Here is an 18,286-nt window from a genome sequence, read left to right as displayed (position 1 = left end):
CGATGGAGGAAGGGCAGGCCAGGCCAAGCATGAAGAAGAAACGGTCAATTTTATTTGGCTCAGACTAAGAATCCATGGGTCTTGAGGACCTCTGTGAATCGGTCGATTTTCTTCTCTATGTTCTTTTCGGCCTGCTTCCGTAGCCTCTGTGGGGTCAAGGTGACAGGTGGTGGTTAGTGGCTGCTCCCTAGGACTGCCCTTATCCCAGGGGGCCACCCACACCGGGCCTTAGGCAGAGCCTTCCGAGGGCATAACAAAGACCCAAGTCAAGAGTAATCAGCTCCCAGACCCTGCCCCAGAAAGCGTGGTGCCCCTCCAGCCTCAGCCCCGCCCTCACCATGAGCTGCTTCTTTTTCCGGTAGTGGATCTTGGCCTTCTCCTTTCTCTTCTCCTCCAGTGTAGCCGTTACTGCCTGGTACTTCCAGCCAACCTCATGAGCCAGGCGCCCTAGGTAGGCAAACTGGGGGGGAGAGGGAGAAACGAAGCTGTAAGGAAACGAGGCCAGGGTGACTAGGGGAAGGGCGCTGACATCCTGTCCTAGAGGGTCCCAGTCCAGCCGTACAACTTTGCAGCAAGCCTGCGCTCAAGAGACACAGCCACCCCTGGCAGGGCTCTCTGCTCCTCCTGGCATCAGCTGAGCCATTGGCATTATCGGCACTGCCCACAGTGGCATCCGCAGACCATCGTGAGAAAAAGCCATCATCTGCCAGTCTCAGGGCCCTAGGTGCGCCCCCCAGGAAGCCTGGGACCCCAAGGCATCGCTCAGCAGACCCTGGAACTCACCTTCCGTGTAGGCTTCAGACGCACAACTTTGAGGGCGGCAGGAACCACCATCCGCTTTTTCTGTTAGAGAAGGAGAGGGACTTAGAGACCTGGAGTGAGGGACAGACAGGGAAGAAGGCTGGCTGGGGCAGGCGTCTCAGCCAGTGCTGTTTTCACGAGGATCAAACAATGTAGGTAATTGCAGAACATCACGGACACCAGACAAAGATGCCGCTGAGGGAGATGGGTCTTGCTCACCTTGTCATAGGGTGGCGGGATCCCATCAAACACCTTGAGGCGGTCCAGAGCGGCCTGGCCTCGCTTGGTCTTGTGGGGCAGCATGCCTGTGGGCAGAGGACAACAGGCCTGCTCAGTGGGGCATGTGAGGACCCCGCTGCCTCACCTGGGCGGGCGGGCAGGCGGGCGGCCTCAGATGGTAGTGCATGTGGAGTCATCTCACGGTTGGGAAACTCGAACACGAGTGGGAAAAGTCTTCATCACCGGCCACCCGCCCCATCAGCCCGTGGTCCTCAGGCCCAGCTCACCTCGCACTGTCCGCCAGAAGATGCGGCTGGGGGCTCGGAAGTGGTAGGGGCCACGGGAGGGGTTGGTGTTCATCCGCTTGCGGAGGAATGCCAGGTACTTCACTGGGAAGAGGGGAGAGTGTGTGAGGCCTCAAGAGTCCTCAGGCAGATGGTAACTCCTTCCAACGCAGCACACAACCTTACTTCCGAGGGCGTGTTCGGGAACTCAGACTAACACCTCCCACCACTGGTGGGACTGCTTAGGAGCCCGTGAAAGCGTGAGCCCTACAGAGGTCCACCCTCTCCAGCCCTCCTCCCAGGCCCTCACTCACACTTGTTTCTATAGAAATTGCCAGAAATGTTGATGCCCTCACAGCGCACAACCACCACCTTTCGACCTAGAGGGAATGGAAAATGAGACAATCAAGGAGGTCAAAAGTTAGGAAGCAGGCCCAGTTACTGCTAAGGACCCAGAAAGGAGGCTCCTTCCGTCTCAAACTGGCCACAGTGCACAAGGAAGGCACGGAGTCTCCTGCCCCGTGTCACAGAGCAGCAATCGGCGAAGCTGGACTCATGCTTAAGTTCAATTTGTTAGTCTAACAGAGCCCAGAGCCCCCAACCTGGGAGGGGAGGAGGTTGGCAGGTCTCAGAGCGGTGCATGGGGTTGATCTCATAGTCGTTAGACTCAAACGAAAGATGGTGATTTTTGCTCATCACTGACCTTGAGGCTCGTGTCTGGGGGAGCTATGGGCAGGGGGCAGACTTACCCAGAAGCACCTGCTTAGCCACGATGGCTGCCAGGCGGCCCAGGAGATGGCCTCGGCCATCGAGAACCAGGACCTGCTGGAAATAGGTTGAGAGGGCTCAGAGGCACCCACAGCTTTGACTCCCCACCTCAAACAATCATTCCTCCCTACTTGTTCATTTCACCTACCTCCCAGAGTACCTGTTAACCAAGTACAAGACCCAGAAACTAGAACCTAAGGCTCACTTTACAGACAAGGCCAAGAGAGCAAGTGACTGACTCAGAATTTCAGTAAGTGGAATAAGATACCAAAGGACTCCCCTCACATCTCAGCTGCTTGAAGGGCAAGAATCTTTATGCCCAGATTATGCTTGACAGTCAGCAAATGAGCTACAATCTGAATCCAGACTGGCAATACTGATCCTCCAGGCAGAAGAACCTGTGATCTGGATACAAGCTGCAGAATCTCGACAGAATCTGGTTCTGTCCTGGTCTCAGATACTTTTCTAGCATGAAGGTTCAGAGCGGATGAAGCTAGGAAGGGTAGTCTAAAGCCCTGGCTGGCTCTGGTATTGACTAGATTTGCATCCTCCGGCGAACTGCTCAAACGCCAATCCTCAACTTCTTGTCAAGTGTAAAAGTCCCAAGTTTACCAAGGGCTTGCTATACATGTTATGATTTTTGGAAGCCGGTGCAAAAGGCCACAAAATCTAAAACCAGACTTCCTGACAACATAACTTTGGTCAAAACCCTCCAAATCTCCAATATCTGTTTCAGGAACACTATGATAAATTAACTGAATTACACAAAATACAAGGCAAACGGTACCAAGCGCCGTAAATGCAGGGACACGGTTTCGGAGAACTCTACCACTTGCCTGGCCCCAAACGTGGTTTTCCTTCCTGAACCACAGACCCATCACAGGCACACCCCTTCCAGAGGCATCCTTTCCTTTATATCGAATAGGTTACACAAGAAGACTGGGCAAAGTCAGAATTAAGTTTCTGCTGCCGTCCTTGAGGGCCTCCAGGTCGTTAAGGACAAACGATATCCCAGGGCTGTGAACATTTCATCACAATCCTGTTTCCAGCACCAGCAGACCTTTAGACTTCCTCGACCCCCAAGAGGAAAGAAAATAACAATTCGTGCCTGCATGCCCTGTAGGCAGGAGCTCTCTCGACCCACTGCAAAAATTTCGCGCTAAAATACCCACAGCTGCAGGGAAACCCTGATGCGCACTCCCACGAGGCCGAAACAACCCGCGCCTTGGGCAGGGCGGAAATACCCTCCATTTTGGCCAATCCTCGGCTTCTCTTCGTCCCCTGGCCGCGCAGCTGCCTTCCGCGTGCTTCCCCACCGCTGAGGACACACTGGCCCAATTCGGCCAAGGCCCGGTAAAAATCAAGGTAAATCAGGCCTAGTTTTAAAATAACTTTTCTTGTGCTGGAAGCCCCGACCACTGCCCCCTGGGCGAAAAATGATGCCGCATTCTAGCCAGCCGAGAGCGTAAAAACCGTTTTATATTTCCGTTTTGGGTTCCTCTTACCCCGAAAGCTTTCTGTTTTGCTCAGTTGTCGATCTTAAGTTCCACAGTACACTTACGAGAGGAAAGAGGTCCAACCCCGGTCCGGTCTCGACCCCACCCGGCCCCACACCGCTCCGGCCCGCGCAGAGCCTGTACCTGTCCCTCCGCCATCTTCGGCAGCCGCCTGGGAAAGAAGGAACCTTAACCGCAGGGTTTCTTATCCCTTGAAACAGGGGCGGAGGAAGTGACGCAACACGGGCGCTTTCCGTCTTTTCATTGGCCAGAGTGCCTTGCGCGTGCGCAGAAAGGCCCACTGGAAGGCGGGTCATCTTTTGACTGTCCAATCAGTATCGTTTCTATCGAACCTAGGCGGCCATGGCTGTGCCGGGCGAGATCACGTGGGGTAGGAGGGGGCTCTGCGGGGGCGGGGCTGTTCAGCCTCTGTTGCCGTATTTAGGAGGGGCTGGTAATCCTCGCGCGAGTTGCTCGCTGTGTTTGCGGTGGGGCGGGGGCGAGAAGGCTGGAGGAGAAGCGCTCTTAACCCCTAAAGCGATATCACGTGTAGGCCCACAGCAGGCAACGAGGCTTGCCCTTTAGCGCTTCAGTCTAGGCTTAGAGATCTGGATTTCGGTGTCTGTCCGGCTTCCTTGTGATCTGGCTAAATCCCTGGCCGTGTATGGGCCTCAGTGTCCTCACCTGTCAAAAAGGTGGAGATAGTCTTCCCTATGAGATCTAACGTATGAAGGAATGACTTCTAGATGCCTGAGTGTTCCCCAAAGGAGCTTCTCACTTTCTGGACAAAGCCTTTGCTTTGGCGGTGCCCCTTGACTGGGATGCCCTCCCCTCCACCCCCACCTTCTAAAATCTGGCTTGAGTCCTTCTCTCTAGAGAGCCTCCCTGTTATCTCAGGCTGGCTCAGGTACATCCTCGGGGCTCCCACAGTGCCTATGCTACCTCCATTAGAGCGTGTGTCATCCTGTACTGGGGCTCTCTGGGGCCCCTGTCTTCTCACCCATGGACCAGGAACCCTGAGAGGGTGGGGCTGGTTCTCACTCACGTCTGGGTCCCAGCCTTGCCCTGCACTGGCCCTGGGGCCCAGGAGGCCTCAGAAAATAGGTATTGAATGAAACACTGCATTAACTGAAAAACCAAGACCCAAACCCAAGCTGCCCCATCCACTCACCCTGTCCCATCCACAGACAGGCCTGGCCAGAGCTGGTAGAAAAGGATGATTTATATACAATTTCCTGGGGACAAGGGCTTTGTACAGAGGGGGGAGGGTGAGGCCGGGGCCGCTGCTGGGTGCTGGCGTTGCCTCCATCCTGGGGAGACAGTGACAGGAGCAATGTGGCCAAGGAAAGGACCAGTTTCTAGCTGACTTCCTCCAAGTTCCGACTCTGTGTCCTCGGGCAGGTGACTCCTCTCTCTGGGCCTCAGTGTCCTCCTCTGTAAAATGGGATGATAGATGACTCACTGGGCTGTTTGAGGCTCCGTGGACAGAGGAGAGGAAAGCACCAAGCTCAGGGCTTGGCACAGTCTCAATGCCAAAACCAACTCCATTCACCCTGAATGCTCACTATGTGTTTGGGCATCGCTGGCCGAGAGAAGTAACTCTCTGCAACCATGAGAGATCTGCGCTCTCCAGGACAGCTGTGATACCAGCCACATGTGAATACTGGGCACTGTAAATGTGGCCAGCAAAACTGAGAAACTGAGTTTTTCATTTTACCTAATTTAAACTTAAATAGTGTGGTTATTGGGAGAGTGGGAAAACAGGGTGTGAACAGGGACAAGGGTAGGAGGAAAACTTCTCAATGAAAATTGTATCTCGGGGACGTCCCTGGTGGCGCAGTGGTTAGAAGTCCACCTACCAATGCAGGGGACACGGATTCAAGCCCTGATCCGGGAAGATCCCATATGCCGCAGAGCTATTAAGCTCGTGCACCACAAGTACTGAGCCTGCGCTCTAGAGCCTGTGCTCTGCAATGAGAAGTCCTCGCACCACAACAAAGAGTAGCCCCCGCTCACCACAACTAGAGAAAGCCCGTGCATAGCAACGAAGACCCAATGCAGCCAAAAAAAAAAAAAAAAAAAAAGTACTCCCCAAAACAAATGCTGACATGAAAGATCATTTAATTTAGAAATTGTTCCGTGATCCAGTTACTGGAAAACTTCTGTAGGTTTCAAAGAACTTGAGTATACGAATCTACTTATGCAGCTGTAAATTTCATGGAATCTAAATACTGATCAAATATTTCTGATAAAAATTTCGCATATGCATTGCAATGTGCTGTGAGTGTAGCATACACACTACATTCTGAAGACTTGGTATGAAAAAAAGAATGTAAAAATATCTCACTGATAATTTTTTAAAGTATTGATTACATGTTGAGATGACAACATTTTGGATACACAGGGTGAAATAAAATATATTCTTTTTTTTGGCCACGCCACTGGGCTTACGGGATCTTAGTTCCCCGACCAAGAATCAAACCCGTGACCCCTGCAGTGGAAGCACAGAGTCCTAACCACTGGACCACCAGGGGATTCCCTAAAATATATTCTTTATACTAACCTGCTTATTTTTACTTTAAAAAAAGATTCAGCTACTAGAAAATTTAAAATCACATGTGTGGCTTATATTCCATTTCATTGGACAGCATTGCTCAAAGGGTTTTTCGTGGTCACTTCCCTTAACCTCTCAACAACTCTATGGTAGAAGGATTATTATTAGAGTCTTTTGTACAGATAAGAAAACTGAGGCAGAAGAGTGAAAGGCACAGAAGCCGGAATCAGAAGGCCCAGAGTCAAATCTTGGCTCTGTCACTCATGAGCTGTGTGACTTTTGGCAAATGATTTACCTCTCTGGGCCTTGGTTTCCGCCTCTGTGAAATGGGGATAATAATGGCACCAGCTTCTCAATTAAGTGAGTTAATTTGTAGAAAGCTCCAGCACAAGACCTGAGACACTGAGGCACTCTACGTGTAAGCCATTGATGCCAGATGTTTCTTGTTAGATCCCTCTGAGCACATTGGGAACCTGGGCCCTCCACTCCTTCCTCCCTCGGGGAACCACCCACCTTCTGCCCCCAGACTGGTTCCCAAGTTTGCCTCTGGGGCTTCCTCTTCCTGCTGCCCTAGGTGAGAAGTCTCAGCTCCCTTACCTCGACTTTGAGGCCTAGATGTTGCTGTGTCATTTTCAATCCCCCACCCACCCACCCCAGGCTGGGCGAAGTTGCTAGAACACCCTGACCTTTTTCACACCAGGAGGGCTTTGCAGAGGCGGTCCCCTCTGCCTGCTCCAGGAGGCCGCTCTCTCCTGGCTTGCAGACTCCTGTATCCAAATACCTCCCCGGAGGTTGGGGTGGGTGGTGTCTTCATGTCCGCAGGTCCCCACTGAGCTCACTGTCTTTCCCAAATCTCCCTCCTCCCCCCAGGTTCCCCACTGGGCCAGACCCAGCGTCCTCTGCTTGCGCCACCTCCCCTTCCTCCTTCCTCCCACCCCCCACCAAGCCTGTCAGTCTCCAGCCCCATCCCTCCTGATGATCCCTGACCCCTGACTCTGCCCGTCCCCTCCTCTCCGTCCCCGTGGTCCGGCCCTGGCTCAGGCCTGGTCCTCTCTCCCTGGACCCTCGCCCAGCAGCCTCCACTTTGGCCTCCAGTCTGCTGTCTGTTCCAGTCTGTCCCCCTCCATGGCCCCAGAAGGGTCTTCTTGCATCCGGACTGACCCACACCTTCCCTGCTCAAGGCCCCCCTCCACACAGGCCACCCACACCAACACCAAATCCAGGGTCCTCAGCTTGATGAGGAGTCAGTGCTCCAGGCAGGGCACCTATGGCCCCCAAAGGATCAGCTGACTCTGGCCATGCCCTCTGCCCACCCCACTGGCTCACCCGCTCCCCAGGGTAAGGCATCCTCTGTCTCTTCCTTCGCCAGTGCAGGCACCAGGCAGCGGCCAGCAGCAGGAGGGCCACGGGCAGCAGCAGCAAGAGGAGCAGAAGAGGGGCCTGCGGGGCCGGCAGGGATGTGGCCCCCAAGGCCCCGGGACTCCTTGGGGGCAGCAGGGTGGAGGAGTCTGCCAGGAGAGAGGAGGCTGGGTGACTGAGAAGAAGGGCCAGGCCAGGGAAGGAAAAAAAAGGCCTGCCTGGTCCTGCTGTGTGACCTCGGGTGGGCTGCTCACTTCTCTGGGCCTCAGTCACCTCATCCATAAAATGGGGATAATTATTGTGTCGACTTCATAAGGTTGTCACAAAGATTAAACGCGTGAATATACCGAAAGTGCTTAGAACAGTGTCTAGCACGTAGTAAGGTTGAATTTTATTTATTTTTTAAAGCCACTAATAACTTTTTATTTCAAATATATCATTTTTCTTTTTTTTTCTTTTTGCCCGCACGGCATGTGGGATCTTAGTTCCCCGACCAGGGATCGAACCCAGGCCCCTGCCAGTGGAAGTGTGGAAGTCCTAACCAGTGGACCTCCAGGGAATTCCCTACATTTTATTTTAAAAAGGGACAAATGTGTGTCTAGTGCTTATGTATCGATTTGCTTATTTGTCTTCTTCCCCCAATAGTCTATGAGCTACATGAGGGTGACAGGAGCCTTATTGCCAGAACCTACTACTTAGTGCTGATGAAATAATAGTTTAATTTACATAAAGTAAATATCTGAGTGGATGAATGGACAGATAATAGAACAATGAAAGATACAATGTGTGAAGCTATGATGGCTCACAAGGCCCCACTTGATCTGGCCCCCTTTGTTCCTTCTGAACCCTCACCCCCCACCTTCTCCCCTTTGCTTACTTGGCCTCAGCCACTGGGGCCTCCTCATGATTCCTTAAACGGGTAGGCAGGTTTCTGCCTCAGGACCTTTGCACTGGCTGTTCCCTTGTCAACTTTCAGTGACTTTCCAGTCAACCACCTCAGCCCATGATTCCATCACCCTGTTTTAATTTGCCTGCATGGGGCTCGTTACACTCAGATATTTTCCTGATTAATTATATGTTTACATGTTTATTATCTGTCTCCTTTATTAGCAGGTCAGCCTCCCATGGACATGGACTTGATCTTGTTTTGTGCTGTGTCTCCAATGCCAGGCACCAGGGAGATGGTTAATAAAGGTTGGTTGAATGAATGATTAGTGATACATGTAAATACAAATGACAACGTTAAATATAAATGACTAGGACTTCTCTGGTGGCGCAGTGGTTAAGAATCCGCCTGCCAATGCAGGGGACATGGCTTCGATCCCTGGTCCGGGAAGATCCCACATGCCGCGGAGCAACTAAGCCCATGCACCACAACTACTGAGCCTGTGCTCTAGAGCCCGAGAGCCACAACTACTGAGCCCGCGCACCACGGCTACTGAAACCCACGCACCTAGAGCCTGTGCTCCGCAACAGGAGAAGCCACCGCAATGAGAAGCCCGCGCACCACAATGAAGAGTAGCCCCCGCTCGCCGCAACTAGAGAAAGCCTGCGCCAGCAACGAAGACCCCATGCAGCCAAAAATAAATAAACAAACAAACAAACAAATAATTTATATATCTATAAATGACTAAACGATTGGAAATGCAGGAAGAAATTGAGAAGAATATAATTAGAGTGGGAGGTTTTCTTATGTCCCCCCACCCCCACCCCCCGCACGGCTTGCGGGATCTGACCAGGGATGGAACCTGTGCCCCCTGCAGTGGAAGCATGGAGTCTTAACCACTGGACCACCAGGCAAGTTCCTAGAGCGGGACGTTTTTAACCATCCCTCTCAGAACTTGACAGGTCTTGTAGACAAATATAACGAAGTCAGAAAGTCTCTGAAGAATACCAAGATAAGGTTGATAGAATATATACACACTGATTCAATCCTGATCATACCAAAAAAAACAAAAAAACAAAATCTATTATTTTCCTAAGACCTTGTTCAGTTACAAAACTGATTATATACTTGGCCATAAAGGAAAACTTAATAAATTGAACAAGTTAAGTTTTCACAGGGCGTGGTCTCTCGTCATATTCCAATAAAGTTATTTCACTTTGAAACTTTTTTTTTTTTTTGGCCGCACCACGTGGCTTGCAGGATCTTAGTTCCCTGACCAGGGACTGAACCTGTGCCCTTGGCGGCAAAAGCTCAGAGTCCTAACCACGGGACCTCTAGGGAATTCCCCACTTTGAAACTTTAGGGCTGGTCCATCCAATATGGCGGCCACTTGCCTCATGTGGCGACTAAAGATGTGACCTGCGGCCAATCTGAACTGAGATGTGCTGTCCGTGTAAAATACACACCAATTCTTAAAGACTTAGTAGGGAAAAAAGGATGTGAAATACCTCATTAAGTAATTTTTAAAAATATTGATTATGTGTTGAAATGATATCTTGGGTTAAAATATATTGGGTTAAATAAAAAATATTGAGTTGGTAAAATTTGTGGTTTAGGGACTTCCCTGGCGGTCCAGAGGTTAGGACAGTGAGCTCTCACTGCCGAGGGCCCTGGTTCGATCCCTGATCAGGGAACTAAAATCCCACAAGTTGCGGGGCGTGGCCCCCCAAAAAACTTGTGATTTAAATATTATTTTAAAAATTATAAAATTATGAGAATTAAATTCAAGGGACTTCCCTGGTGGTCCAGTGGTTAAGACTCCGCTAAATAAATAAATAAATTCAATAACATCACAGAATTCCCGGGCGGTCCAGTGGTTAGGACTACACGCTTCCACTGCAGGTGGCACGGGTTTGATCTCTGGTTGGGGAACAAAGATCCTGCAAGCCATGCAGCACAGCCAAAAAAAAAAAATAATAATAATAATAAATTCAATAACATCGTTATAGAGAACAGATTACTGGTTGACAGGGGTTAGGATGGGAGTTTTAGGATGAGATCTAGTTGCACAAACTCACATGTGGTTACACAAAGCTACATGTGTGATAAAATTACATAGACACACATATATACACACACACACACTCTCTCTTTTAGGGGTTGAATGTGTCCCTCAAAATTCATATGATGAAATCCTAGCCCACAGTACCTCAGAATGTGCCCTTATTTGGAGATCAGGTCTGCAAAGAGGTGATCAAGTTAAAATGAGGTTGTTAATGGTGGGCCCTAATCCAATATGACTGGTATCCTTATAAGAAGGGGAAATCTAGACACAGAGATATGCATAGGGGGAGAGTGCCATGTGAACATGAAAATGGCCATCTATAAGCCAAGGAGAGAGACCTGAAACAGATCCTTCCCTCACAGCCCTCAGAAGAAGCTAGTCCTACTGACACCTCAATTTCCCAACTGTAAGAAGATAAACTTCTGCTGCTTCAATAACCTAGTTGGTGGTACTTTGTTACAGCAGCTGTAACAAACTAATACTCACACACATGGATGCATGCATATATAACTGGTAAACTCTGAATAAACTCTGTGGATTGTACCCATGTCAATTTCTTGGTTTTGACATAGTGCTATAATTAATGTTACCAAGCAAAAGGTACCACTGGGGAGGCTGGGTGAAGGGTGTGCAGGACCTCCCTGTACAGATTCTATGCCCCTTTCCTTTGAATCTGTAATTATCCCAACATAAAAAAGTTTAAAAAATAAATCCACCAATAACATGCTAAAAAATAACAAACATTAAGAATCCTGAAAAATAAATGAATTAACCTTTTTTCTTTTTAACTTTTTTTAAACACAGCTACAACAAAATTTACACTCAAACGTGTGACTCTATTTCTATGGTATAGAGCTACCTCAGAGAAACAGGCAGGGATGGTTATTCCCTTCTCAGAGATGGGTAAACTGAGGCCCAGAGGGGGATGACAGGCTCAAAGTCACACAGCCCAAAGGAGCACGGTGGGGTCTGGGGAGCCCTGAGTGGAAGGGGTGAGGGCCTAGTGAAGGTGGGAGAGGAGGGGGTGGGGCGGTGGGCTATGGGGCGCTGGGCACCTTTACCCGGCTGACACTGCAGCTCCAGGCACCTGGAGAAATTCCGGCGGGTGATCCAGGGCTTCAAGGCCACCAGCTGCTGGGAAGTGTCCTGCAGGAGGTGGGAGATGTTGGCCTGGACGAAGCGAAGACAGCTGGGGAGGGGCTGGGGGCAGGGGAGGGAGACGTCACCACGGCATCACCCCCAGCGTCACCTCAGGTCAAGGGCAAGGCCTGGATCTCACAGAGAGTTTGGAGCCTTGCTCCCCCAGGTTGCTAGGGGGAAGCCTCCTTAGCAATGTCTAGCAATGCGGTCCAGTCAGACCTGGATCAGGAGGGAGTTTACATCCCCTCCTTCTCCGGGTTGCTAGGGGTGAGAACCCCTTAGCAACATCCTTCAACAGGGCCTGAGAAACAAACTTAGAATTGGTGCGTTGGGCTCAGACCCCTGGCCATCCTCCAGTACTTAGAGAATTGTCACTTCCCAGCACTGAGGGCCCCCAGCAGGACTGGACTTCCAGCTCCATCTCCCTCAGGCTGCTCAGGTCAAAGGAAATCTCCAGTAAGGCCTAGCAGACCTTTGCTTCCAATCCCTAGGAAAGCATCACGCTCCCCTCACTTGTTCCCCAAGTTCAGGGCTGACCTGGAAGGCACATGAGGTGACGAAGTGTATCTCGGTGTTGACAGCCTCCAGCAGTTTCCCCATCTGGGACCCAGCCACGGTCTTGAGCCGTCCCATCCAGCGCTGGGCCAGGACCAGACGCCAGAAAGCCCCACAGAGCTCGTCCTGGGGAGAGACCACCCAGGCTCTGGGTCCCGTGGGCGGAGGGGGCAGGGGGCTTAACTGGTGGGGCTGCGGGCCGGGACTCCAGGGTCCCGGGGGAGGAGGGGGCCGGGTCAGCACACTAGCCTGGCTCCCTGAGGGGTGGTGAATCTTGAATCTCTCCTTCCCACCTCCATCCCGGGCCCCTCCCATCTGTGACTCACGTCCTGCAGGTTGGAGGCAACAGTGACTGGGTAATCTTGAAGCAGGTAGTCAGACTGCGGGAGAAAACAGGGTCAGGCCTGGCTGCAGACAGGAGGAAAGAGAGCTATGGGGACCCGGGGGCGGGGGGACAGGGACCCAGAGAGAAGGTGGCAGGGACCCAGGGTGGGGAGATGGGGACCCAGAGAGAGGGGTACAGAGACCCGGAGGGGGCGGGGACCCAGAGAGAGGGGGACAGGGACCTAGGGAGAAGGGGGCGGGGACCCAGGGTGGGGAGATGGGGACCCAGAGAGAGGGGTACAGAAACCCGGGCGGGGCGGGTACCCAGAGATAGGGGGACAGAGACCCGGAGGGGGCGGGGACCCAGAGAGAGGGGGACGGGGACCCAGAGTGGGGAGACAGGGAGCCACAGAGACCTAGACAGGGGGAACTCAAACCCAGAGACAGAACCTCGGCCTCGGATTTGGAGCAGGGACGCTCACCAGCTTGCCGATGGTGCTGGTGAAGGTGGAGGAGATGGGGCTGTGGGGGAAGGAGCAGTCCGGGGTCCCGCGGAGGCCGGGGCTCAGCAGCAGCAAGAGCAGCAGGGAGGTCTGCGGGCGGCGCGGAGTGAGGGCCCCACTGGCTCCACGCCCGCCCCCCCTCCCTCGTCGAGGCTGCCCCCTCCAGCCCCCTTTTCTCTCTTCCCTCTTTCTCCTTTCCAGCTCTTCCACTTCTCGGCTCCTCCTCCTCTTGGCTCCTGTGTGCCCACCTCTGACCATCTTTCCTGTATCTCTTTCTGCCTCTGGTCGGGTGCTGACCAGGTTTCACCCTCCTCTGCCCCATCTGTTTCGCCCCCCATCTCCCTACCTCGACCCATCTCTCTCCACTTCTGCTCACTTCTGCCCAGGATTTTCTCATCTCTGTCCATCCCTCTGCCCCTCCATGCTCATCTCTCCTGTTTCTCCCTCAATCTGGGTCCCATCTTTCCCACTTGTACCCACCTCCCTGTTTCTTCCCCCGACCCTTACCCATCTCCCCCAACCCCTGTCCATCTCCCCCACCCCTGTCCATCTCCCCGCAACTCTGTCCATCTCCTCCCAACTCTGTCCATCTCCCCCACCCCGTCCATCTCCCCCCAACTCTGTCCATCTCCCCTCTCAGCTCTGCCCATCTGGACACCACTCTTCCTTTGCCCCACCTTAACCCCCAGGGATACGCACAGTTGGGCTCCAGGCTGGCGCCAGCACTATCATTTCGGCCCGGGGCCCCTCATGCCTGTGGCCGGATCTTGGAAGGGACAGAAGAGCGAGTCTCGGACCCCCGCACCCCAGCCCCTTCCTTGCCCGCCCCTCCCGCCCCTCCACCTCCCCGCCCCTCCACCTCCCCGCCCCTCCGCCCCTCCCTCGGTCCTTTGATGTGGCTAAGTTTCCGCCTCCTACTCTATAGAGCTTCCTGCGTGAAGCACGGTTATGGTGAAAACTCCTCATCTCCCCTTCTAAGAACCCCGACGTCCGGTGCCCGCAACCCTCCCCAGGCCAGGGACCCAGGAACCCGACCCCCACGCCTCTCCGCTCAGCCCCAAGAGGGGGATCCCGGCCCCGCCCTTCGGGGACCAGGAGCCCATTTCTCCTCACGCACCAGGCTTGCCCCAGCTGGGTGTGGAAGGGGCCACGCCGGGTGACAGCCGGAGATCGAAAGTGAAAGGAAATATTGGGGGGAGATAGTGAGCTGGGCGGGTGGGGATTGGGGTGGTGCAAGGGGCGCCACCTGGTGGTGACAGTGGTAGCTGACGCCCCAAAGGGCGCCTCAGTGGGACTCCCGCTCAAGCGGGCTGAGGTTGGGTTGTTCCCTGGGTGGGGGGGTGGGGGGACACAGTGAATGGAGAGCTGCGGTTCCAACGTGGATCTGTCTCTAGCTAGAGCTAATCACACAGGGCCAGGAGGAGGTCACCCCGAGCCCTTCATCTTTGTCTTGAAACCTCAGCCCCAGCCCCCAACCCCGGTCACCTTCCACATCGAGGTAAGTGACAGCTCCATCCTTCCAGGTGTTCAGGCCCAAAGGCATGGAGGGGACTTGTGACTCTGTTTGCCTCTCACTGTCCACTGACAGTCCAGTCCGTCAGCAAAGTTGTTGGCTGACCATCAAAATGTATCCAGAATCCGACCACCTCTCATCACCCCCACTGCCGCCACCATCACACGCCTGAATATCACTGTTCCCTACTCACCTCATCAGCTTCCCTGCCTCAGCCCTCACCTGCCACAGCCTGTTCTCCATATGCAGCCAGAGGGAGCCTGTGAAGACCTAAGTCCCCTCACGTCCCTCCTCTGCTCCAACGCCACCGCCCACCCCCGAACCTGCCACAAAAGTCCAAGTCCTCACTGTGGCCTAAACAGACGTGCAGGATCTGGCCCTGTCCCCTGTCTCCTCTCTCCTCCCTCCTCGCTCAAATCCAGCCAAGCTGGCCTAAGGCAGGCACGCTCCTGGCCCAGGGCCTTTGCACTGGCTGTTCTCTCAGCCTGGAATGCCCTTCCCCCAGATACCCACATGGCTCAACCTGATCTCATTCAGGTCTTTGCTCAAATACACAAGGCAAAGCCTTCCCCAACCGCCCTTTTTCAAGTTGCACCCCCCTCCCAGCACTCCCACTCATCCCTGCTTTGCTCTCTCCCTCGTCACTCATGACCTTCTGACACACCATTGCCGTTTACTTTTCTTCTTTATTGTCAGTTGTCCCTATGAGGACGTCAGCTCTGGGAGGACCACGGTGAGTATCCGCTTACCCTGCTGGATCTCCAGTACCAAGAACTGTGCGTGGCTCACGGCAAGTGCTCGATCAATATTTGTTAAATGAATGACCAAGTGGATCCTGGCCCTTCGGCATTGTGTGGTATATCGGAGAATGCATCTGGTGTCCGGCTGTTTCCTGGGAGACAACCTCTAAGTCCTTGGAACTTCCAGGTAAATGATAGGCTTGTCTTTGTTATTCATGGATGGGGGCGCTCCCTGACCACACCTGAGTTTACACTAATGAGGGACTCAGGATGGGGCTGGTCAGGACCAGAAAAACCAGTCATGTGATTAGAGGGTTGGGGCTTGGAGGCACAGGAAGAAGCCTAACTTACCGACCTCTCAACTCCAACCTCGAGGGAAGGGGAGGGAGGCTAGAAATTGAGTTCAATTTCCGTCTCCAACTTCACATGGCTTTTTCCTCTTCTGTCTTCTCCTCTTTTGCCTCTTATAAGGGAACTTGTATTTAGATGTAGGGTCTACTTGGATAACCCAGGATATCTCGAGATCCTTGACTTAATTATATCTGCAAAGACTTTTTCCAAATAAGGTCACATTCATAGGTTCCGGGGTTAGGACATTATCTTTTGGGGGCTACCACTGAAACCACTAGTTCCCCCAAAGCTGTTTTTCTCACCTCTGGAAACAGCATGTGCAGAGGCCGCACTGGCTGTTTCCTCTGCCAGGGATGCTCTCCCCCCACCACTTTTCTAACCTAATTAGATCTTCATTGTCCTTCAAGACCCAATGCAATCACTAATCACCAGGGAAATGCAAATCAGAACCACAGTGAGGTATCACCTCACACACCTGTTAGGATGGCTATTATCAAAAGGACAGATAAGTGTTGGAGAGGGTGAGGAGGAATGTAAACTGGTACAGCCACTATGGAAAAAGGTGTGAAGATCCCTAACAAAATAACAAATAGAGGCAATTCCCTGGTGGTCCAGTGGTTAGGACTCCACACTTTCCCTGCCTTCAGTGCCGAGGGTGTGGGTTCAATCCCTGGTCTGGGAACTAAGAACCCGCAAGCCACGCAGCACGGCCAAAAACAAAAGAACGACAAAAAAAGTGTCCATCGGCTAATGGATAAAGAAGATGTGTGTATATACACACAATGGAATATTATTCGGCCACAAAAAGAAGGAAAACCTGCCATTAACCTGGAGGACATTATGCTAAGTGAAATTAGTCAAAGACTAATACTGTATGGTGTCACATATGGGGAATCTAAAAAAGTCAAATTAATAGACCCAGAGAGTAAAATGTTGGCTGCCAGCAGCTGGGAGGTCAGGGAAACAGAGAGTTGTTGGTCAGAAAAGACAAACTTTTAGTTATGGGTAAGTTCTGAGGATCTAATGCACGGCATGGTGACTCCATTTAACAAGACTGTATGGTATACTTGGAAGTGACTGAGAGTGGATTTTTTAATTAATTAATTAATTAATTAATTAATTAATTAATTAATTTTTGGCTGTGTTGGCTCTTCGTTGCTGCGTGAGGGCTTTCTCTAGCCGTGGCGAGTGAGAGTTACTCTTCGTTGCGGTGCGTGGGCTTCTCACTGCTGTGGCTTCTCTTGTTGCGGAGCACGGGCTCTAGGCACGCGGGCTCAGTAGTTGTGACGCAAGGGCTTAGTTGCTCCGCGGCATGTGGGATCTTCCCGGACCAGGGCTCGAACCCGTGTCCCCTGCATTGGCGGGCGGAGTCTTAACCGCTGCGCCACCGGGAAAGTCCCGTGAGAGTGGATCTTCAGTATTCTCACCACGAATAAAAAAGGTAATTATGTGAGGTGACGGCTGTGTTAATTAACGTGATTGTGGTGATCATTTCACAGTGCATATGTATGTTAAATTATCATGTTGCACACCTTAAGAAGTCACATTGTAAAACTGAAATATATACAATTTTTAACTGTCAATCATACCCCAATAAGGCTGGGGAAAAAAAAAACTCAGTGAAGGGGCACCTGCCTTGGGAAAATTCCTGCCATCTCTCTCGCCTTCACCTCATACACAGACACACACACACACTCAAGTTGGGAAAGGTGTCTTCTTCAGGCCCCCAGAGTGCCCTGAGCTTCTACCACTGCTATAGTACTGTACCTGTCACCTTAGGTTACATCAGTGTCTTTCAGCCAGAGCTGAGCCTACCTCTCCTCTGCTCACAGATCCTCTATGGCTCCCTAGTGCCCTTGGGACAAATTCCCAACCCCTGCTGACACCTTAATTTTAGCTCAGTGAGACCCATTTCAGACTTCTGACCTCCAGAGTTGTAAGATGATATGTTTGCATTGTTTTATTTAAGCCACTAACTTTGTGGTCATTGTCACAGCACTGACAAGAAATGAATATACCTCTCATCCACTGCATGAGCTCACAAGGCTAAGTTCTGTCTTGTTCATGGCCATTCCCAGCACCTACAACAGTGCCCCACTCACAGCAGGCACTCAACCGATTTTTGTTGACCAACTAGATGGCTGCCTTAACTAGGAGCTCCTGCCCCTAAGCCAGAGAAGATTGGACCAGAAGTGGACATCTACCCCAGTCTGGCCAGATTTCTTCTCCTGTGGATGTGGCACTAAGTGTCCTCTGTGGTCTGGGCTGGGGGTATAGAGACCTCCTGTAGTTGGCTTTGGCTGGTTAAAGCAACAGGACTAATAGGAAGGTCACTGAGGCAGCCCATGGAATCTGGGGGAAAGTTATGAAACCCCAGAGGAACTAGAGCCTTCCAGGGACTTTCCTCCAAGACGTTCCTATGTCTTTCCTGTCCAAACGTCCAGATCTTGGGAGAGGTTATCTATTCTGCCCAGCTTTAGTCAAATACTGACAGGAGGTTGTCTGCTCTCATTTGCCCCAGGACAAAATCAACCTCTAATTAACAGCATGTTTTGTGTAACCATCACAGAATCTACCCAATGAGGTTGGAACTATTAGCCCCAATTTATAGATGAGGAAACCGAGGCTTAGAGTGGTTAAGAAGCTTTCCTAACGTCACATGGCTAGAAGGATCTGGAATGAAGCAGACAGGCAGATACAAGACCCAAGAGATCACGTGACCCACTGA

The 18,286-nt window shown here is 52.0% G+C and overlaps 2 protein-coding genes across 10 annotated transcripts; both read right to left on the bottom strand.

Moving 5' to 3' along the window:
* Window positions 1-30: 30 nt before the first annotated feature.
* On the bottom strand, window positions 31-3,796 carry RPL13A (ribosomal protein L13a). 4 transcript variants are annotated; one of them, XM_082370380.1, is made up of 8 exons: window positions 3,713-3,796; window positions 2,054-2,126; window positions 1,619-1,684; window positions 1,308-1,409; window positions 1,021-1,106; window positions 784-843; window positions 338-460; window positions 31-146 (listed from the first exon to the last, which is right to left on the bottom strand). In XM_082370380.1, exons 1-8 carry the CDS (start codon window positions 3,725-3,727, stop codon window positions 60-62), a joined length of 612 nt encoding a protein of 203 aa, XP_082226506.1. In that variant the 5' UTR covers window positions 3,728-3,796; the 3' UTR covers window positions 31-59. The 4 variants fall into 4 exon arrangements, with proteins under 4 accessions (XP_082226506.1, XP_082226505.1, XP_082226507.1 ...); XM_082370379.1 differs by having other exon boundaries at window positions 2,054-2,129; window positions 3,713-3,789; XM_082370381.1 differs by lacking the exon at window positions 3,713-3,796 and adding an exon at window positions 3,578-3,697.
* Window positions 3,797-4,025: 229 nt separating this feature from the next.
* FLT3LG (fms related receptor tyrosine kinase 3 ligand) lies at window positions 4,026-14,166 on the bottom strand. 6 transcript variants are annotated; one of them, XM_082370357.1, is made up of 9 exons: window positions 13,873-13,963; window positions 13,654-13,720; window positions 12,934-13,044; window positions 12,454-12,507; window positions 12,110-12,253; window positions 11,520-11,632; window positions 7,449-7,630; window positions 4,740-5,002; window positions 4,026-4,252 (listed from the first exon to the last, which is right to left on the bottom strand). In XM_082370357.1, exons 2-9 carry the CDS (start codon window positions 13,684-13,686, stop codon window positions 4,169-4,171), a joined length of 984 nt encoding a protein of 327 aa, XP_082226483.1. In that variant the 5' UTR covers window positions 13,687-13,720; window positions 13,873-13,963; the 3' UTR covers window positions 4,026-4,168. The 6 variants fall into 6 exon arrangements, with proteins under 6 accessions (XP_082226483.1, XP_082226481.1, XP_082226482.1 ...); XM_082370355.1 differs by lacking the exon at window positions 13,873-13,963 and adding an exon at window positions 14,072-14,166 and having other exon boundaries at window positions 4,154-4,252; XM_082370356.1 differs by lacking the exons at window positions 4,026-4,252; window positions 13,873-13,963 and having other exon boundaries at window positions 4,773-5,002; window positions 11,488-11,632.
* Between the last annotated feature and the right edge of the window lie 4,120 nt (window positions 14,167-18,286).

Source organism: Balaenoptera borealis (genome assembly GCF_965194805.1).
Source record: "Balaenoptera borealis genome assembly, chromosome: 19".
Classification (NCBI taxonomy): Eukaryota; Metazoa; Chordata; class Mammalia; order Artiodactyla; family Balaenopteridae; genus Balaenoptera; species Balaenoptera borealis.
Note: the sequence above shows the minus strand (reverse complement) of the source record. Positions and strands in the feature narration are given on the sequence as shown.